Below are 22,152 nucleotides of genomic sequence, written 5' to 3'. Positions count from 1 at the left end.
CGCGTGGACACAGTGTGCTCCTGGCGGGGAAAATGGTTGTTGTGCACTGCTGCGGCCCTGGGAGGAGGGAGCGCAGGGGCCGTGGGCGGCTTCCCGGGAGCCCAAAGGAGCGAAGCATTCGCAGACCCTAAAATTTATCCGAGGCCAGTGGCCTTGGGAGGGCGAATGAGGATGCTTCTGGGCTGGAGCGACATTTCGAGGTAAAAGGAAAATGTGCTTATGAGGGAATTTCGTGCCTAGCCATTGCCAGTGCAGTTAATTTAGAGGCGACCGTTTATTCCCGGCTCACAAATCGCAAGTCGTGTGAAAAACAATCCCCGAGCGCCAAGAATACTTTAGGATTGGGGCGGAGGGCAAGGAGTGCTGCTGTTATTATTCAGGACGAGCCCCTTTGTCTTCTTGCCCCGCATCTCTATTAAAAACACCCCCCCCCCAAAAATAAGCTGATGTGAGAAGGAAATGAGAATTTGTCACAAATTTTTACCCTCTTCTCCGCGCACACAGGGAAGCGCGCGTGTGGGACCTACCAGCCTTTTTCCTCCCTTTCCAGCCCCCAGGGCTCAGGGCTTGATGCTGGGCTGTTCCTCAGCCCCTGCGCCCCCAACTCAGTTCTCTCTGTTCTCTGGACCGGAAACAGTAAGGGCGCGGCCACATCCTGTTGCTAATGCCCTCATCTCTTCAGTCCCTAACCTGCAAAGTTGAGGGACACTTTGTTTCTGTTCTCCCAGTTACCTCATCACTTCTTTAGTAAATTGTGTTCTCTAGGCTCAGGTTACCTCTCCCTCCCTACTTCTCCAGGAAAGGGGGAAAAAAAGGATGCTTCATTCTGCGCTTTTTTTCTGAATAACTTTAACTCTTTCTTGCCTTCGTTCCCTCTCCAATTTACTAAATCAAAGGTACATCCCTAAATCTGCTGCCCACCCTCCTCACAGCCTTCAAGTTAATTAAAAGCAGTAAAGTTCTCTGGTCTGTAACCAAAGTGTCCTGTTTGAAGGAAGCATTTCCTATCTTTGAAAAGTTTTTTTTTTTTTTTCTAAGTTGTTCAGAAATTGCTAAGAAAGCAAAGAGAAGACCGAAGGTTCACTGGCACGCTATATGCTAAAGCTGGAAGAGAACCTGACTCCTCATCCTGTGTTGTCATTTGGCTTGCTGACAGGTGGGTTTTTCCCTAGCTGGCCATGAGATGCCTTAGGAGCTGACTCCCAAGCAATTTCTCAAAAATGCAATAAGAGGAGTTTCCATCGTGGCTCAGTGGTTAACAACCGGACTCGCATCCATGAGGACGTGGGTTCAATCCCTGGCCTCACTCAGTGGGCTAAGGATCTGGCGTTGCTGTGGCTGTGGTGTAGGCCAGAGGCTACAGCTCCGATTTGACCCCTAGCCTGGGAACCTCCACATGCTGTGGGTGCGGCCCTTAAAAAAAAGCCAAAAAAAAAAAAAAAATGCAATAAGAAAAACTTGTGTGTAGAGACACAGGGATTCTTCTCCCTTTTCTTTGATACCTGAGCCCCTCTCATGGTTATGTTGGGGCATCAGGAGATTATTGTTTCATTTCTTGTGCTAGAAAGAGGAAGACAATGTCCTCAAGATTGAGTTGGGTAAGTAAATAAGAAGCATTAGGATATGCAGAAATCCTACCCTCTCAGCAAAAAGAAGACTATTCATTGCTCTTAAGGATCCTTCATCTTTCCTCACACTCTCTAACTGGGTTGACACCCTAAGGCTAACAAGTTACAACTCAACCCCACTATTATTAGCTCAGAACTCAGGTATTACGAATGCTGGAAACACACACACACACACACACACACACACCCCAGGAAGGAAAGGAAACATGTTGATCCTTAGGGTATGTGGATTTGACGAGGCACCCTGTTCAAGAAAGTTAACAAATAAGGCCTGAGTTGTTTTCAATGGTCAGCAATATTGACTGATTTATCTACAGTAGGAAATGTGGGGCTCTCAGTAAAGTAATTTTAAAAATATGAATTGTGGCTTCTGTGAGAATATTTAGTTTGTTGCATGAAAGCCTACACAAATACAAAATATCAAAACCTTTACAAAGAAATACATGAACCAATATTGTTAAATAGTGTGGGATGTGTAACTACACAAATTTTGAGGGAGTGGGAGGGGAGGTGAGTGTAGTAGACCATGGTGCTGTTGACTTGGGACATCTTAGACAAAAGGGAATGCTGATATTTATTTTGGCACACCTATGAAGTACTGACTTTAAATTTAAAAATATATATTAATATCATTCTCTCTTGCTCTAAGTTCCTCTTTTGGGCTCCAGTTTCTTTCGTTCCCTTTTTGCGGAACTCTGTACAGACCACTTGTTTGCTCTGTGCTATGCCTGGGTTCCCTTAAATGCCAAAAAACTATTTCTCTTTGGCAGCAGCAGCTGCCTACAGGGCCTGTAGCCAAGGCATGTTCTGAAACGGAGTCCTCCTGGACAGACTTGTTTATGACCTTTCACCTAATATTTTCATAAAACGTGCCTTCTGATTCTTCTTTCTCAGTTCCTTCGTCAAAGGAAGAAATCTATCTTGTAAACTACTGTCCTGAAAACAGGGTACAAACACTTGTGTGGTTCAAGGAAGAAAAAGGGCAAGTCCAGTAAGGAAAAGCAAAGGACTAAGTCCAGTTTTTCAAATTAGATCATCTCTACCTGCTCCTTCCCCAACCCTCACCAATCCCAACGCCAATCAGAAACCAAGTGGTGGTGTTTGCTTTCAGGGAGGCAAGCGCCCACAGCAATTAGTTGCGGGGGGAGGGGGGGCCGGCGCTGGCTGCATTTCCCTTTTCTTTAACCTCTGGTCTGATAAACATTTAGGACGCTAAAAGACTCAAATTTCCTAATAACCTCTTTCTTTGTCCTTTTAATCACTACCATCATCTCATTCTGTAAACTTCCCTTTTACTCTTATTGTTCACCTGTTCCCTTAGGGGATTTTTGTTTGTTTGTTTGCTTTTTTCCTGCTTTTTCAGGGCCCTACCCACAGCATATGGAAGTTCCCAGACTAGGGGTTGCAGCTGCTGGCCCATGCTGTAGCAAGGCCGGATCCGAGCTTCGTCTTCGACCCACACCACAGCTCACGACAATACTGGATCCTTAACCCACTGATTGAGGCCAGGGATTGAACTCAAATCTTAATGGGTGCTAGTTGGGTTCCTTACCACTCAGCCATGACAGGAACTCTGGAAATGTTATTTCTGGGGCAAATAAAGGTTTGAAAAGGAGTGTGGAATTTGAGACCAATTTTATGTCTGCCTACAAGTTGTAGGTAAATAAGAGCTTAGAATTCAAAATGACTTTTTTGTTATTTATTGAACACCTGTAATGGACTAGGTCCTTTACATAGTTATCTCAGTAATATCTTATTTATAGGTTTCTTCTGTCACCTTGTTCCAAAAAGGATTTAAGCTTAAGTTATTTCATTCAATTCTCATAATAACTCTGTGACTCAGGGAGGATTAAGTCAGGCTCAGAGGGTTAAGTAATTTGCCTGCAGTCATAGATTTTGTAAATAGAGCCAGGTCTTATCCCCAGATTTGTCTGATCTAAAGTATGTTCTCGGGAGTTCCTCAGTGGCTCAGTGGGTTAAGGATCTGGGAGTTGTCATTGCTGTGGTGTGGGTTCGATTCCTAGCCTGAAAACTTCCACATTCGGCAAGAAAAATAAAGTATGTACTCTTTCTTATGTGTTGTCCTGCTTCTCTTAACACATGGTATCTTGTCTGATCGTCACTGCAAAGGGTCTAGAACAGGACTCATAAAATTTTAAAGTAAAAGGGAACTCTAGCAGTCTTTTTAAAAGAAGATATATTCCCTTATTTTAATTAAGTAACTTGTCTTCAGACGTACAGCTACTAGATGGTGGAGCCAAACTCAGGATTCTTAATACTTAATCTAGAGTCTTATCTCTAGTTTGCTTAGCAAGGGTTCTTGTTTTTTTGTTTGTTTGTTTTATTTTGTTTTGTTTTTGTCTTTTTGCTATTTCTTGGGCTGCTCCCGCGGCATATGGAGGTTCCCAGGCTAGGGGTCCAATCGGAGCTGTAGCCGCCGGCCTACGCCAGAGCCACAGCAACGCTGGATCCGAGCTGCATCTGCGACCTACACCACAGTTCACGGCAACCCCGGATCGTTAACCCACTGAGCAAGGCCAGGGATCGAACCTGCAACCTCATGGTTCCTAGTCGGATTCGTTAACCACTGCGCCACGATGGGAACTCCGGGTTCTTGTTTTTCAGTTTAGCTATAATTATTAAATACTTCATCCAAGCAGATTGGTGGTTTCCAGGGGTGGGAGATGGGTAAAAGGGGTGAAGGGAGTCAAAAGGTATAAACTTCCAATAGTAAAATAAATAAGTCATGGGGGTGTAATGCACAGCATGGCAGCTGCAGTTAATAATACTGTATTGCAAGAGTTCCTATCGTGGCTCAGTGGTTAATGAGCCCAACTAGTATCCATGAGGATGCAGGTTCGATCACTGGCCTCGCTCGGTGGGTTAAGGATCTGGCACTGCCATGAACTGTGATGTATACTGCAGACACAGCTCAGATCCGGCATAGGTGTGGCTATGGCGTAGGCCTGTGTCTTCAGCTCCGATTCGACCCCTAGCCTGGGAACATCCATATGCATGGGTGCAGACCTAAAAAGACAAAAAAATAAAATAATATTGTATTGTAGACTTGTGGTTGCTGGTGGTGGGGGAGTGGGTTGGACTGAGAGATTGGAGTTAGTAGATACAAATTATTACATTTAGAATGGATTAGCAATGAGATCCTATTTGTATAGCACAGGGAACTATATCCAGTCTCTTGGGATAGAACATGATGGAAGATAATATGAGAAAAATAATGTGTGTATATATATATATATGACTGGGTCAGTTTGCTGTATGGCAGAAATTGGCACAACATTGTAAATCAACTAATTTAAAAGAAGAAACAAAAATTAATAATACTGTTTTGTATATATGAAAGTTGCTGAGTGGATCTTAAAAGCTCTCATCACAAGAAAAAAATTCTGTGCCTATATACATATTATGATGGATGTTACTAGGTTTATTGTGGTGATCATTTTGCAGTATATTCAAATATCCAATCATTATGTTGACACTTGAAACTAATACAGTGTTGTATGTCAATTACATCTCAATAAACAACCCTCACCTGGAAGCCCACGTTTCATGTTTATTGGGGTCTGTCTTTCTACTATGCTGAGTAAGGAATAGAGATCTAGGAGTTGTACAACTTCAGGGAAAAATGGGGAGAGGAGGTGAAATAATTTGTTCAGAACTATTGCATACTTCTTTAAGATTTTTTTTTTTTTTTTTTTGTCTTTTTGCCTTTTCTTGGGCCGCTCCCTCGGCATATGGAGGTTCCCAGGCTAGGGGTCTAATCAGAGCTTGTAGCTGCTGGCCTACGCCAGAGCCGCAGCAACGCTGGATCCAAGCCGAGTCTGCAACCTACACCACAGCTCACAGCAACGCCGGATCGTTAACCCACTGAGCAAGGGCAGGGATCGAACCTGCAACCTCATGGTTCCTAGTCGGATTCGTTAACCACTGCGCCACAACAGGAACTCCTAAGATATTTTTAAGTTGCCTTATTATATAAACATTTTTTATTTCCCTTCTCATGCTATCACCCCACATGTTTCTTTCCTTTACTATCAAATTTCTTAAGAGAGTAACTAACACCAGCTTTCTCTGTTAATTAAACCTGTCCCCTTTGCAGTCTGCCTTCAGCTATCACTGAAATGATGGTTTTCTTAAAGATTTCCAGAGGAAACCAAGTGATTTTTTTAGGCCTTTTAAACTCCTGTATAATTTGAAAACTGCCATCCTTAAAAAAATGTAAATATTTTCATCTTGACTTTTGGACCTTATCCTTTTCTCCCGTGCTAGCAATTGCTTTTTTCTCTGCCCCCCAAAAGCTTTTCTCAAGGACTTGTCCTTGTCCCTCTCCTTTTCTTTTTTAAGCTTTGTGTTCGTTTGCCCATCTGTACACCACTTGTGGAAACCTCTAGCCTGTCTTCAGAGCTCCAGTTGGCATCTCATATTCAGCCTGTCCAGTATGAAGTTCATAATATTCCCCCTGTGCTCAAACTCAGTTCTTACTCTTGTTTCTTTTAATGGTACCATTATGTATTCCCCTGGTTATCAAGGCATAAAATCCTAGAATTGCCTTTGATTCCTTCCTCTGGCATTCCCCACATTCAATTAACTGCCAAATTCTGAAAAGACCATCTTTCCAGTGTTTCTAGAATCTTGTATTTCTTACTTCACTGCCACCACTCTGGTTCATGTCCTTGTTACTTTTGTCTAGATTATTTTAATAGCTTTTAACTGATATTTTTGCTATAGTCTATAGACCACAACTAGACGAACACAGTTGAGTTCCTGTCTGTTCCTATGATGCTTCAAAACCCATTGCTTGGAGTTCCCATTGTGGTGCAGTGGAAATGAATCCAACTAATATCCGTGAGGATGCACTGGGTCAGGGATCCAGTGTTGCCGTGAACTTTGTGTGGGTTGCAGACGCAGCTCATGATGTAGGCTGGCAGCTGTGTGGCCCTGATTCGACTCCTAGCCTGGGAACTTCCATATGCTGCAGGTTCTGCCCTAAAAAGCAAAAGCAAAAAAAAAAAAAAAAAAAAAAAAAAAAAAAAAAAAAAGTCGTTTACTGAATAAAATTCAAATGCTTCAATCTGGCATTTAAACCCTTCACAAATTGGCCTCAGTCAAACTTTCCAGTCTCATTTCCCACTACTTCCTCATAAATAAATGTATCCTACACCTCAGCCAAACCCGAGTACTCAGTGTTCCCCTAATATATCCTTCTCTGCCTTTGCTTATGCTTTTCTCTCTGCCTGGAATGCCTGACTTTCCTCCCGATCTCTGCTTTTTGAAATCCTACTCACTCTTTAATAGACAGTCAAATGACTCTTCTTCTGTAAAACCTTTCTCGATTCCCAGTCCCTTCATATCTCACCTTATATCCAAATAGGATTTTATTCTCTTGGAATATTCCATTGCACATTGTTAATATTTCTCATTTGGAAGTTACATGTGTATTTCCTGTTCTCTCCTAGGTAATGAATTCCTAGAGAGCAAGAACTATGTCTTTTTTTATTTTTGTATTCTTCATAGCATCTAGCAGAGTACATCGCACAGAGAAAGTATATTATTAAATATAAATTGAATTGGGATATATTTCTGGAATAGAATATGTTACTAATTCAGAACCGAGTATTATTTCTTATCAGCAATAAGAAACCTCAATCTCAGAGTTCCCGTTGTGGCTCAGTGGAAACAAATCTGACTAGTATTCATGAGGACATAGGTTCAATCCATGGTCTTAGTGGGTTAAGGATCTGGCATTGTTGTGAGCTGTGGTGTTGGATCTGTGTGGCTGTGGCTGTGGTGTAGGCTGGCAGCGACAGCTCGGATTCGACCCCTAGCCTGGGAACCTCCACATGCCAAGGTTGCAGCCCTAAAAATGACCAAAAAAAAGGAAAAAGAAACCTCAATCTCAGTTACTTCTGCTGTACTTTAACATAATCAATCCCTTCTCAAAGCCTGTGGCCCAATTATTTATCAGAACAAGGGTGGTGGAGCGGTGAGAGGTAATGGTTTGTTTTTCTATGAGGAAAATTTGGACTGTGTTGATGTTTATAAGCATGTGAGAGATGGGACATTTTGTGCTTAACCCAACTTCCCCTCTTCTAAGAAATTCTTACACAATTCAGTATTCCAGTTGGCTCAGCCCTGCCACCCAGTGGGTAAATTAAAATAACTGTGGAGATCATTAGTCCAAGAATCCTCTCAACCAGAAGTTTTCTTGAGACCTGAAACTTCATCCAGCCCACTCCCCTGAGTGACAAAGATGATTCTTTGATCATGAGAAGAAGGAGCAGAGGAAAGAATATGTTGTTCATGATTGAGAGGAAGAAATTACGTATTAAACAGTTTTCTGTTTTTTATCTAGACTGACATTTAACAATACTTCCTTTGTTAACAGCATTTTATAAGTGTACACAGAGCTAACCATACATGTGAATTACAAAACAATTGCACAGGAGTTCCCGTCGTGGCTCAGTGTTGACGAATCCGACTAGGAACCATGAGGTTGCGGGTTCGGTCCCTGGCCTTGCTCAGTGGGTTAGTGATCCGGCGTTGCCGTGAACTGTGGTGTAGGTTGCAGACACAGCTCGGATCCCGCGTTGCTGTGGCTGTGGCGTAGGCCCCAGGCTACAGCTCCAATAGACCCCTAGCCTGGGAACCTCCATATGCCGCGAGAGCGGCCCAAAAAGAAATAGCAAAAAAGACCAAAAAAAAAAAAAAAAAAAAAGCAATTGCACATTTTATTCTCACTAGGTAGGCAGACAGATATTGTATATAAAGGAACATTATGGTATATGGAGTTTCCACTGTGGTGCAACGAGATGGGCAGTGTCTATACAGTTTTGAGACACAGGTTCGATCCCCAGCTGGCATAGTGACTTGGTGTTGCCACAGCTGCAGCCTAGGTCTCAATTGCAGCTTGGATCTGATCCCTGGCCTGGGAATTCTATATGCCATGGGGTAGCCAAAAAAGAAAAAAAAAAAAAAAGGAATATTACAGTAAGAAAACTCAAGTAACTTGCCTAAGTTCACAAAACCAGGACAAAATTCATCTGATTTATGGTTCAAAGATCTTTCTACTAGAGCATCTCTGATCCTCTGGGGGGAAAAAGTCATCTCCTTATGAAGATTTCTCTGATTTCTACAAGCAGATTTAACTGTCATTTTCTTTGTGTACCTAGCAGCATATTGGATAAATTTCTGTATTTTATGAATATTGAGCATTTATCTATTTTTCTGTCTGTTCCTTCCCACTAAACTGAGTTCCCCAAATGTAGAAATCATGTTGTCTTATGGCCTGGCGTAGTTTAAGTACGTCAAAAATTCTAAAGAAAGGTCAGGTCAATTCATAGGATTGTTTTAGCCTGAGCAGCATGTTTAGCCCATCTCATTGCTGGAGGTTTTGGTTTCTCCTCCAGCACTAATGTATTCTCTTCAGGGTGTAGTCTTGGTCATGGTCGATGCAGGGCGGTGACCTCCACAAAGAGAAAATTAAATCATGGCAGAACACTCTCTGTTTCGGAGGCTACAGTTTCAGTAAAGGACCTTTCAATTCTTTGTTTGGGTGTGGTGGGATGGGAGGGCAGGATGAGGAGACTGATCAGTTTTTTAAAAATCCAACTTAACTAGTTCATCAGAGGTAGAAGTAGAAGAAAGGTGCCTATCAAAGACCAACCGTATCAAAGACCAATTACACAGAATTCTTTTTTTTTTTTTTTTAAGGGCCGCACCTGTGGCATATGGAAGTTCCTAGGCTAAAGGTCGAATGCCAGCTACAACTGCCCGCCTACGCCGCAGTCATAGCAACATGGGATGGGGCCAGATCTGCAACCTGCACCGCAGGTCACAGGGATGCCTGATCTCTACCCACTGAGCAGGGCCAGGGATCAAACTTGTATCCTTATGGATAATAGGTTTGTTACTGCTGAGCCACGACAGGAACTCCAATTACACAGAACTCTTGATATTAAAAATTTTGGTTCTTTGAACCAATAGCAAAAAATGATTCCAAAATATCCCTGCAGTGGAGGCAAAATTCAGTTATCCTTCCTGATTTCTCTTTCACTTTCTCAAAGCCTACCCTTCATTCATGCACAAGTTTTATCTCAGGAAACATATGTAACTTATTTCTTCCTATTAATTGTTAGGAGGATGATGAAAATTATAGTTTGGGAGTAGGCAGAAAAATTGAGGAAGGCCTTTTATTTTCTAATGTTCTGCCTTCTTTGCTTTCCTTAGTGCTGGTGCCATTTCTTGGCACTGATTTTGAGAACTGTAATTACTAGACCAAGGAAATTATGTTTCCTTGAGAAGAAATGTGGGAAGGAACTTGTCATGACGCATAGAAGGTGGGGTGAAGCAGTTAGGGAGGGGTTGGGTGCAGTTGAAAAATGGTTGAGGTGGCCACAAGAATAAGAAGTTAAGGGGAAATGCTTAGGACTGGCCAAGGTGAAACTGCCCTCTTTTAAAAATAAAAATAATGTCAGAATGCCCCAGTGGCTTAGTGGGTTAAAGATCTGGTGGTGTCACTGCTGTGACCCCAGTCACTGCTATGGTGTGGGTTTGATCCCTGGCCTGGGAACTTATGCAAAAAAAATTTAAAAAAAAATAAAAATAAGGTAACATAATGTAGCTTAAAAACGTATAATATTTAACGCTTACACAAAAAGCCAGCAGTCCTCAATTCCCTCTACTGAGGTAGTCTCTTCCAATTACTCCAGCTTTTTCATCTGATATTTACTTCCTATTTCTTTCTCTTTTCCTTTTAGGGCCGCCCCTATGACATATGGAAGTTTCCAGACTATAGGGGTTGAATCCAAGCTGTACTGCTGGCCTATGCCACAGCCACAGCAACGTTGAGTCCTTAATCCACTGAGTGGGGCCAGGGATGGAACCCTCATCCTCATAGCTAGGAGTTGGGTTTATTACCACTGAGCCACAATGGGAACTCCCTTGTTAAATTATGTTTCTTAATTTACAAATATTAGACATATCTACTTTTTTTGTTGTAATAATTGAAATTTTAAGCATCTTGCCTTGCATTATATTCCTACCTTCCCTTTCCTCCTTTCCTCATCCTCATGATGGAGGTATATCACAATTTTAGCCAAATTAGTAGTTAGTGTTTACATTATTATTACTGTATAAATAATATCAATTGTGCAGCCAAATAGTGTATTTTGATTGTTTCATGTCTTAGATCTAACACTTTTTTATTGTGAAGTTGTAATTATTTAAGCAATTTATTTAATTATGTGCCTATCTTTAATTTATTCCTGAAATGCCAATTCTGTCAAATACTTATTATTTTCTCTCAAATGGTTAACTTATCAGATAATCTTAGGAAATTAATTGTTTCCTAGAGATGTGCTGCAGCATCACCGAGCAATTCTTTTTAGTCACCAGCGCCACCTGCTGACTGTTGGTGGTGTGGAAGACAAAACCATGAGGCACAGAGTTAATGTTTTTAAACTTGAAAATGTCCTTTCTATGGTCTCTAACCTTGAGAATGACAATCTGGAGGAAGGAATATGGTCCTTGTGATAGGAGTAGAAGAGAGTGTAGAAAATAGTTAAATGTTCTCTTCCCTTTCCCTGTCATCCTCTTCTTGTCTCTGTTTTCCTAGAAGGAAAGTTTGTTCTAATTGTCCTTGTTATACTGTGGTCATTCTAAGCCTCTTCTGATTCACCAAAGGAAGAGGGAAAGGTGGGCTACCCGTTTGTTTTTTAAATTACATACTTAGCAGGTATACTATATGATTAATAAACTACATGTATTTGAAGTGAAAAATTTCACGCTTTTAACATATGTATTCCCGAGAAATCATTGACGCAATAAAGATAATGAACATATTACTCCCAAAAGCTTCCTCATGCCTCTTTGTAAACCATCCCTCCCTTCCCAAGCAACTACTGATCATTTTTTGTCACAATATATTAGTTTGCACTTTCTATAATTTTATATCAATGGAAACAAACTTCCAAAAAAGGATTCCCAAAATGTTACAAATTTATATTGTACAATTGCACAATTTAAACAGAAATAATAAATGTTTAAATAAGTTAGAAGTGTAAGCAACCAATACAGACATTAGAGTTTTAGGATAATATATATGTCTTGGGGTGTTCCTCCTTGAGTTTATTTTATATGGTACTCGTTGTGCTTCCTGGATTTGAGTGGGTGGTTCCTTCCCCATGTTAGGGAAGTTTTCAGCTATTATCTCTTGGAATATTTTTTCTGTCCTCTTCCCTCTCTCTTCTCCTTCTGGCACCCCTAAAATACGCATGTTGGTACGTTTGACATAGTCCCAGAGTTCTCTGAGACTCTCTTCATTTGTTTTCAGTCTTTTTTCTCTTTTCTGTTCTGCATCCGTAATTTCCACTAATCTGTCCTCCACCTCACTTATTTGTTCTTCTGCCTCCTGTATTCTGCTGTTAGCTGCTTCTAGTGAATTTTTTATTTCAGTTATTGTATTTTGCATCTCTTCTGGCTTAAGTTTTATATCTTGTATCTCTTTGGTCAGTGTTTCCTGTAAGTTATCCATCTTTGCCTCCAGACATTTATTTCCAATGTCTTGCATCATCAGCATCAACAGTCTAAAGTCTTGGAGTTCCTGTGATGGCTCAGTGGTTAACGAATCTGACTAGGAACCATGAGGTTGCGGGTTCAGTCCCTGGCCTAGCTCAGTGGGTTAGGGATCCGGCGTTGCCATGAGCTGTGGTGTAGGTTGCAGACGTGGCTTGGATCTGGCATTGCTGTGGCTGTGGCGTAGGCCAGCAGCCACAGCTCCAATTCAACCCCTAGCCTGGGAACCTCTATATGCTGCAGGATTGGCCCTAGAAAAGGCAAAAGGACAAAAAAGAAAAAAAAAAGGTCTTTTTCCTGGAGGCTGAGAATCTCCTCATGGCTTAGCTGATTTTCTGGGTTTTTTTCTTTCTCCCTCATCTGAGTTATAGTTCTCTGTCTTTTCATTTTTATAGGTTTTTGGTGTGGTGACCTTTTTACAGATAATAGAGTTGTAGCCTCTCTTACTTCTGGTGTCTGCCCCCCTTGTGGCTGAAGTTGGTAAGGGGGCTTGCTGTAGGCTTCCTGATGGGAGGGATTGATGCCTGCCCACTGGTAGGTGGAGCTGATTCCTATCCCTCTGGTGGGTGGGGCTTAGTCTCTGGATGGGATTAGAGGCATTTGTGTGCCTGGAGAGTCTTTAGGCAGCCATTTACTGAGGGGAGGGGCTGTGATCCCACCTGGGTTGTTGTTTGCCCTGGGGTTTCTCAGCGCTGATGGGTGGGGACAGATTTTCCCAAAATGGCCACCTCCAGAGAAAGGCATGCTGCTGAATATTCCTGAGAGCTTTGCTTCCAATGTCCTTCCCCCACAACAAGCCACATTCACCCCTGTTTTCCCAGGAGGTCCTCCAAGAACTGCAGTCAGATTTGACCCAGATTCCTATGGAGATCTTGCTTTGCCCTGGGACCCAGTGCACACAAAAGTCTGTGCGCACCTTTTAAGAACGGGTCTCTGTTTCCCCCAGTCCCATGGAGCTCCTGCACACAAGCCCCACTGGCCTTCAATGCCAGATGCTCCGGGGGTTCTTTCTCCCAGTGCCAGATCCCCACACGTGGGAGTTCGATGTGGGGCTCAGAACTCTCACTCCTGTAGGTGAGTCTCTGTGAACCAGTTAGTTTCCAGTCTGTGGGGCTTCCCACCCAGGAGGTATGAGGTTGCGTATATTAGTCGCCCCTCCTACCTCTTGATGTGTCTTCTGGAGTAGGATATCTTTTTGAAGGTTTCTGGTCCATCTGGTTGAAGATTGCTCAGCATTTAGTTGTAAATTTTGTTATTTTTAGGAGAGAAGTTGAGCTGCAGTCCTTCTATTCCGCTATCTTAATCCCCAAGGTTTAGGAAAATATAAAAACATTTCAGCAAAAGAAAATTTTTTTCATACGACAAAGTCAGTGAAAATAAAAAAGAATCTTTACCTATTTTGATTATGAAATAAAAACTGGAATTGGTTCAAAAAAACAATGTACTCTTTGTTATTTGGTTTCTTTCACTTGTATTCTTATTCTGAGATTAATCATTGTTGTGTGTATCACTAGTTTATTTCATTTTGCTGAGTGGTATTCTATTGTATGGATTTGCCACAATTGGTGTCCATTCACCAGGTGATGGACATTTAGATTGTCCCCAGTTTCCAATTTTTGTTGTTACCAACAAAACTGTTATGAACATTTGCATGAAAATGCAAGTCTGGGAGTTCCCGTCGTGGCGCAGTGGTTAACGAATCCCACTAGGAACCATGAGGTTGAGGGTTCAGTCCCTGCCTTTGCTCAGTGGGTTAACGATCCGGCGTTGCTGTGAGCTGTGGTGTAGGTTGCAGACGCAGCTCGGATCCCGCGTTGCTGTGGCTCTGGCGTAGGCTGGTGGCTACAGCTCCGATTCGACCCCTAGCCTGGGAACCTCCATATGCCGCGGGAGCGGCCCAAGAAATAGCAACAACAACAACAAAAAGACAAAAGACAAAAAAAAAAAAAAAAAAAAAAAAAAAAAAAAAAAAGAAAATGCAAGTCTGTGCAGACACGAATTATCATTTCTCTTGGATCAATACTTAGCCTATGTTTAGATTGTATGGTAAGTGAATGCTTAACTTTTAAAGAAACTGCCAAACCATTTTACAAAGTGGTTGTAGTATTTTGTATTGCCACCAGTAGCATGTGAGAGCTTCACAATTTGTCAAACTTGATATGATCAAGTCTTTTTAATTTCAGCCATTCTGGTGGGTGTAGAGTCTTTTCTCAATGTGGTTTTAATTTGATTTGCATTTCCATAATGAATAATGATGTTGAACATCTTTTCACGTGCTTATTTTGAGCTACCCACCTAAAAATACTCCATTGGTAATAGGGTTAACTTTAAGTTTGTGCAAAAGAAGCAGTGTTACATGGCAGGCGTCCTAAAAGAACCTCACTCACCAAATGGCTATGAAATTCTTCTTAACTTACTTGAAATTCCCACATCTGAGAGATAAAGCTACATACCTTTTTGAGTTAAGAGAACCAAGATGAGGAGCAGTTTCAAAAAAAGATGTTTTGAGTTAAAATGCCTAAATTATCTATAAGTGAGAACAGAAATGGATATATTTTCTCCCATTTTCTTCCATCAAAATAGATTGTTTTCTAGATTAACTATAGGTCATTTAAAAAAGTATAGAGATGTGCTTTGAGGGGATGGCAGAGTAGCTGTGGTCCTTAGAGAAGGTGGAAAGGAGGAAATAGAGGATGAAGAATTGCAAAAGCAATGTGAAATGGCAGACCAGAGAGGACATCCTGTCTGATGGGCTGTGTATGTGTCCTAGGGGAGTATGGTTGGGGGGTGAGACTGAGAGTGAATTATGCAGATTATGTCGGGGAGGGCAAACCCCAAATAATGGAATGCCTGAAGGGGAGACTGAGACCAGAAATGGGAACAACACTGAATGTTAATGTTACTTCCTTCATAGCTCCGTTCAGAATAGCACTGTTACTTTAGAACAGCCTCTATTTTCAGTTTTCTCTTCCACAAATTAGATTCCTTCCATTTTGGGTCTCCCCCGACCCCAGCTCTCCCTTATAGGTTTCATGTGACAGAAGTAAGTAGTTTTTGCAGGGGACAGCCACTGCTTGTAGCTCCCCTTCCCTGCCCAGTTCCACAAGCAAAATCTTTAATGGCTGTTTCCTTGACAGTATAGTGTAGTGGTTAAAAGTTAAGTCTCTGAGGACAACTGCCTGAGTTCAGTTTTTGGCTCTAATATTTATTAGCTGTGTGACTGTGGTCAAATTCCTTAATCTTCCTGTATCTCAGTTTCCTTATATAAAAATAGAGATAAGAATATTACCTTCCTCAAAGAGTTGTGAGGATTAAATGAATTAATACTTTAAAAGTGTTTAGAATATCGCCTGGCAGGTTTTAAGCTCTCAATGAATGTTACCTATTAACTGAATTTAAATTCCTTGGCCCAACTTTCAAGGCACCTCTTAATCTGACCTCTGCCCATCTACCTTTCTATCAAATTACTTCTTGTCTATTTCATTTGAGTTTTGCCGGTTTCCTCACTGAATCGTGAATCTATGCATAGATGGTTTCCATTGCCTGGAAGGTCCTTAATTCAAATCCCACCCAATCTTCAAAGATCACTTCAAATCCCATCTCCTCTATTACTTCTTCTCACTTACTATGTCTTGAGTTCTCATCAACCATCTTCCCACTTGAATTCATAGTCCCATAGAATTTAGTGAATAATTACACACTCCTCACTCTTTCCTGTGAATCAGTTTTGTCTCCCTAATAGCCTATAAACTTCCTGAGGGCAGAAACAATATCTGATACTTCTGAGCCCTGTTTCAGTGGAGTTGGAGTGAACACATTTCCTTTACACCATTTCAAGCATCTGTAGAGATTCAACATAGGCAACAATATGAAGAATTCATAGCTTTAATAACAGGTTAGGAGTGGGGCTGATAGTTTCCTTCCTGTCTGTGCTGTTCACCAAAGATCCAGACAACACCCACTTCATTTCTGAACCAAGAAAGCAGAACACATTTTACCCACATATATTTATTAAATAGACTCTTTTCCCTACTATTTCTTCCTCTTTCCATCTTTCAGGAGAAAATACTGTTCGATTTTGACTTTCTTTTTTTTTTTTTTTTGGTCTTTTTGTCTTTTCTAGGGCCACTTCCACAGCATATGGAGGTTCCCAGGCTAGGGGTCTAATTGGAGCTGTAGTCACCGGCCTACGCCAGAGCCACAGCAACTCAGGATCTGAGCCACATCTGCGACCTACACCACAGCTCACGGCAACGCCAGATCCCTAACCCACTGAGCTGGGCCAGGAATTGAACCCGAAACCTCATGGTTCTTAGATTCGTTAACCACTGAGCCACGACGAGAACTCCCGATTTTGACTTTCTGATGGGCAATGATTATGTCTTCCTCTTTCAGTTCTTCCCTATTAAAAATCTCAGCCCTTAAGTGTTCTACTGATCATCAAGACCCCACAACCGATAAGATTATAGGGCTGATCTCAAGAGTAGATGGACTGGAGCAATTTGCTTGCTATAAACGAGACTGTGAACATTGATGAGGAGCCCCTGCAGACATCCAGAATGCAGAAACCTTGCCTTGAACCCTTATTCTGTGATCATTTCAACCTCAGACTGTAACCTTATTTCACTCTGGATAAATGTGAGTGTTTCATGTGTCTCTTAGTCTCTCCACTGTTTCCTTCAGTAATTCTTTCTGTTCTTCCTTGCCAATCTCTCTTCCCCAAATCATTTCTAAACCAGTCATGGCCTAGTTATTGACTGCAAAGCCACAGAACAAAGAGCCCAGAAAGGAGTGGGGCTGGGAGGGATGCTGAGGAAAGAGGAACCCCGGCATCCGAGGGGAAGAGATGAAGTTTTTCCAAGTCTGGCAGGAAGGCTCGTGCATCCTCCAGAGCTGCCTGAGCTGCCACAGTAAAGTTGGGGTCACCAGAGGTGAAAACATCAAAGACACAGGAATGGAAGTACACGTCTTCAACTGGCAGCCCTTCCTTGCACAGCCGTCTGGCAGTATCAATGGTTATAGCTCCTCGACGACTGCGCTCTGAGCGAGAGAGTCGCTGACTTGGAGGGCATCCCCCAACACAGAGCTGCAGGTCCTGCTCGGCTGAGAAGGCCCTGGCCACATCCTCTGCTACTTTGATGGAGAAAGAGAGCTGCCTAGCTGTCTGCCGAATGATTATAGTTGTGCCAATATAGGCAGCTTGGATCTCCACATGGCTCCCAGGGTTAGCTGTTCGAATGGACAAACTCGAGCCCCCAGGTCGGTCACCTCCATTGATAGAGCCATCTTCAAAGGCTGCAGGAAGATTGTCCACCTCAGCCCGGTAGACCTTCTGATCGATGCATTCCTGCATGTTCTTAAATATAATGGTGAGCTATGAGGGCAAGAGGGAAACAGTTTATTTTAGGCTCAGCACATCCTACCCCCTTCCCCCAATCAGGCCTTACTACATAGTCAAGGATCTGGTCCCAGCAGAGATGCAAGGCTCATCCTGGTCCTCACTCCTGATCCCTTATTTATGTTCCAATATTGCCTCATCCCTGCTCAACCCCTCTCTCTCTCCTTTTTGGTCTCAATCTCAGAAACTCCCACAGGAGAAGGAAAACTTTCCTTTCTGTAACTCCTCAACTCAGGGAGTTACTTTCCTCTCAGCAATATTCTCTTTAGGATTTTCTGCATTAAAGTGAAATTTTGACCAAGGGAATGTGATTTACAGCAGCAAGTGTTTGGTAGGAAGGAGTGAATCAAAATGTGGGAGTAGTTGAGGATGAGAAGGAATAGGGAGCATTGCTGAGAAATAAAGAGATTGGCTTGGGAGAGGTACCCTGGGGTGACCATGGAGGATCTGAAGAAGCAGTTGAGTCCCTGACCTTCTGAGTGGTGGTGGCGTTGGCCCCCAATGCCACGGGGAAGCTGGTGGCCTGGACAAAAAGGAAGTCATTATCCAGCAAAGGCCAAGCTCCTTGGACACGGCAAGTGTGAAAGTGGTGGTGGAAGCTGCGCACGTGAGGGTCCCCAAAGGAGGCGCAATGCAAGAAGCCTGGAGGCTGACCGTGCAGCTGGGAAAACCGGCCTTCATAGTCACAGGGGTCTGGGGCTGGGGCGCCGGAGGAGCGGGCGGGGCCTGCTCCAGGAAGAGCGGGGCCGCGGGGAGGGGGAGGGGCCGTGGGGCCTTGGCGGGAGCAGTTGTGCTGAATCATCAGGTCTTCGATGCCGTGCACAGCAGAATGGAAGGCCAGGTCCCCGCGGCAGGTGCGGGCAGTGCGCCGAGTGCAGAGAGCATAAGAGCGAAGGGCTCTGCAGAGGCCACTGGAGCCCAACCCTCCACCACGGCCTCCTCCTCCACTTCCTCCTCCTCGCAGGGCTCCTGGTGAACCCCCACTTCTAAGGCTCAGGGTGGAAGATACATACTCAGCATTGCAGCGGAGGATCTTGCATTGAGAATGAGCTGAGGACAGAAGGGAGAGAGGACTTTAAGGTGGCCCCCAGATCCTGGCTATACCATAACACTCCCAAATCTCATCAAGGGATTCCAGCGTATCCAAAAACCCAACAGAGAGCCTTACCCACTCCCCAGCCCCCAGGCCCCAGGTTCCTAGTCTTGTTCTCATTCGGATTTGCTAAAAATGTGTAAGCCCTGCTAGATCTCTTCTCCCTCCGGATCAAAAGCTTTCCCAGTGCCCTTTCCCAAGTTGAGTAGAGAATAATACATACCTATCTGAGAGTGGGGCGAGTGACTGGGACTCCTCAGCCCCCATCTCTTCTCACACATGCGCACATGCCCACCCCTACATAGCAGCCTACCCTCTAGATTCCCCAAACCCTTACCTAACCCTTCCTTACCATGTCCACAGAGGAGCAGCAGGAGAGTGAGAATGCTTAGAGTTGGGGGACTGCCATGGGGGGACCAGGGACTAGGGAACTGGCCTGGATCCCCCATACCTATCCAGCCAGGTCCCCCCAGGCTCCGGTTCTTTCCAGTTGATGACCCTCCTACCTAGTGAATTTTGACCAGACGTCCTGTAAGGGGCTGAAAAAAGAAATTTGGCTGTGCAGGGGGAAAGAGAAGAGTTGAAGATTGTTCAGAATGGTGTGAAGAGAATCTGCGGAGATCAAGAAAAGTTTGAGCAGACTGGAGTTTGGGGAGAATGGGGGTCCCTGAACTAAAAATGTGGCTGTTAAGCCTCTGTGACCTGCTTTTGTGGCTACTTTCAGGTCCCTTATGCAATACTCCTAGGTGGGGGTGGAAGAAAGGTTGAATTGACTGGGGGGGGGGGCAGAGTCCACTGTATTGCCCCATTCTGAGCTACCAATCAGCAGAAATGTCAAAAAAAAAAAAAAAAAAAAAAGAGGAATCATGTGGATAGTGGGTTCCCCAATAGAATTAGGATCTGAAAAATACTTCAGAAACATACCTCTTACTTGCCCTTCCCCATCAGGATGGGATACTCTCCAGGGGTCATTCATTTCTTTTTCTCCTTTGTGTCAGAATTCTCAGCAAGAAGTTGTAAAGGTGGTATACACATCCCCTCTCTAGAATACCAGTATTCAAATGAAAAGGGAACCCATCTCTTTCATATACTCTAGAGAGCTAAAATTATATCTCTCTCTCATGGAATAATGGGATGTACACCAAGCATGCAAATCAATGTTTGTTGTGGGTCAACAGTTCTTGTATTTTTCCAAACCTTACTGAAGAATCATTCATTCCATTAATCTTTCCTTTGCAAGTTTAGAAGTTCTCAGTCTTTTGATGTGGATGGGGCTTGAGGAGGGACTAACTCTCTCTTGCCAAACTACCCTCTCCAAGGGTAAGGATATGACTGAGGGAGAGTCATGTAGGAGGGAGAGTAGGATGACTGAGACTAGAGTCATGGGGAGAAATCATTTACAACAAGGAGTAGCCCCACCCTTAGAAGCCCAACGTGAAGGGCACTACTAAGTAGGAGCAGGGTAGAAGGGTAGCAGTGACTAATCATCTGAGGTTAAATTTGGCCTTGGTGAGAAAACCACAGAATAGGAGATATGGGAACCTCCTACTAAAGAAAGAGACTTCACTAGTAGTCTTGAGGCAACCAGATGAGGAGAGAGCCAAGACTCCCAAAGGAGAGACAGAAATTTAAACTTCTAATGGCCAGAGAACAGAAAGAAATAAGACAGAAGGAGAAATGGACACTGGGGCACCTCAGTATGGAAGAGATCCTAGCTTTCAGACCAGAGACATCCAAGAAGGTGTCTTAATTTTATGAAAGTCTAACTTCACTCCAAAAGCTTATTAAAGGAATTGCAATTTCATTTTGACTTACTGTTTCCAGACGTCAAATATTAGTCTGATATCCAGTTCTCCAGCCATGACTGTCTACTGTGTCAGTCAGCTCCAGCCAGGGGATCCCCCGTCTCTTTCTCCATGTCTTCCCCAGGTCCCCAGACCGGTGGCAATCTCACTGAGGTCAGGGAACCAGAGAAGGTCTGATGTGGGGGGAAGGGAGAGTATATGGCTGGCCAGAGTACTGGACAGCTGAGCGGGGGAGGGAGGTGGCTACTGAGTTGACTGTTTTAAAAATAGCTAAGTCCAAAATTCCAGGAACATTGGTGGGGGTAGGGTGTTGGAGTTGGGGGAGTGGGGAGGGTAGGAGGATTGGAAAGAATATGGAGTATAGGGTGCCAAGTGCGGAAGGGGGGCAGAAATATGACAATCAAGTCAGATGTCCAATTTGAGCTTATATAATTCTAGTTAGTGCCTACTTCAGGCAGCCCTGAAGTATTGTTAAAAATGAGCTCTTGACCTTTAAAAATTAGAATGGACAATTGTATACATTTTGTTCATCACCTTCAAGCCTGCTATGTTAAATATGGCATTTAGTTTCTACAGAACACATCTAGGAGGTAGCTGACTTTAAATAAGGTCCATAACAGAGATAGTTCACAGCACCCCCACCCCCCATCTTTGCAGAGTAAATCAGATGGACTAAAACAGCCAGCTGTCTAGAGAAGAAATCTGAGCTCTGAGTTGTTTAGGATGAGGGTTTGTTTCAGTCTACTAGCTCAGATCCTTGCAGCTGTCTACCCTACATCCTCCATTTTCATTCCCTTATTTATACAGCAATTCCTCTTCCCCAAAATACACACAAAAATATAAGCTCCTGAGTTGCTGGGGGGAGAAGGCTAGGAAGGGCAAGAAGAAGGAATGGGGATAGAAAATTTGAAGGTTATTAATCCACAGAGGAGAGGACCTTGGAGAGATAAACTGAGAGAAAAAGAGATTCAGAAAGATATTTTTGTGGAGTAAGATAATCTGGTGACCTCTTATAAGATGTTGCAGTCAAGGAATTTAGCCATGTCATATTTTAGCAGCCATAGGCATCATCACCTCTTAGTATTTGCCAAGTGAAATTAACACAAGGGCCGACCTCAAATAGTGTCACTAATGCATCTGCATTAATTTGCTCTATACTTAATTCAGAATCTAGAGGCCCACGGAACACTCTTCTCTTTATTTTACATGTGTATCTGAAAATTTTAGTTTTTCTCTTGATGCCATGAAGCCATATCACAAGGGTTGTTTTTGGGTTTTGTTTTGGCCGTACCCATGGCATGCAGAAGTTCCCAGGCCAGGCCAGGGATCAAACCCTCACCACAGTGGTGACCTGAGCCACAGCAGTGACAACACTGGATCCTTAACCTACTGAGCCACCAGGGAACTCCACAAGGGTTTATATTACAAAAGTGTAAAATGACTCCAACCAAACTATCCAAGTGACTTTAAAACACAATAATTTGGGAGTTTCCTGGTGGCCTAGTGGTTAAGGATTCAGCATTGTCACTGTAGTCAAATAAATAAATAAATACAATAAGTTGACTATGAAATCCCAAGTGAGATTACTCTAAGGACAAAAAGAAGTGCAAAATATTTTAAAGCAGTCATGTTGGTGGT

General features: G+C 43.1%; 1 protein-coding gene and 1 long non-coding RNA gene across 5 annotated transcripts in view; one reads left to right on the top strand and one right to left on the bottom strand.

The window, feature by feature from the left end:
- Positions 1-14: 14 nt before the first annotated feature.
- LOC106510173 (uncharacterized) overlaps positions 15-22,152 on the top strand; it is a 34,812-nt gene continuing 12,674 nt past the window's right edge. The window contains exons 1-3 of one of the 2 annotated variants that reach the window (XR_014844242.1): positions 15-200; positions 1,039-3,014; positions 5,387-6,685. This is a non-coding gene — a long non-coding RNA (uncharacterized LOC106510173). Of the gene's footprint in view, positions 201-1,038; positions 3,015-5,386; positions 6,686-22,152 lie in introns of those variants that run through there. The other variant, XR_002343449.2, reaches the window with a different exon arrangement.
- Positions 16,088-20,659, bottom strand: HJV (hemojuvelin BMP co-receptor). 3 transcript variants are annotated; one of them, XM_013997208.3, is made up of 4 exons: positions 20,525-20,659; positions 19,062-19,266; positions 18,089-18,666; positions 16,088-17,592 (listed from the first exon to the last, which is right to left on the bottom strand). In XM_013997208.3, the coding sequence occupies exons 2-4, from the start codon at positions 19,156-19,158 to the stop codon at positions 16,969-16,971; spliced, it is 1,299 nt and encodes a 432-aa protein (XP_013852662.2). In that variant the 5' UTR covers positions 19,159-19,266; positions 20,525-20,659; the 3' UTR covers positions 16,088-16,968. The 3 variants fall into 3 exon arrangements, with proteins under 3 accessions (XP_013852662.2, XP_005663576.2, XP_003355258.1); XM_005663519.4 differs by having other exon boundaries at positions 19,062-19,248; XM_003355210.5 differs by lacking the exon at positions 19,062-19,266.

This window comes from Sus scrofa, chromosome 4 (genome assembly GCF_054392235.1).
Source record: "Sus scrofa isolate SSC_HxYL_T2T_F1_AM1 chromosome 4, Sscrofa_HxYL_maternal_Yorkshire_Landrace_v2.0, whole genome shotgun sequence".
Taxonomy (NCBI): Eukaryota; Metazoa; Chordata; class Mammalia; order Artiodactyla; family Suidae; genus Sus; species Sus scrofa.
The sequence above is the reverse complement of the archived record's forward strand: the minus strand, read 5'-3'. Positions and strand labels throughout refer to the sequence as shown.

Bases quoted from the DNA above. Each gene is read 5' to 3' on its own strand.
- HJV (XM_013997208.3), bottom strand. From the start codon at position 19,158: ATGGGGGATCCAGGCCAGTTCCCTAGTCCCTGGTCCCCCCATGGCAGT. The intron at 18,667-19,061 runs GTAAGGAAGGGT...TTCTGTCCTCAG, and splicing joins GCTGCTCCTCTGTGGACATG to CTCATTCTCAATGCAAGATC. The intron at 17,593-18,088 runs GTCAGGGACTCA...TTGCCCTCATAG, and splicing joins ACGCCACCACCACTCAGAAG to CTCACCATTATATTTAAGAA.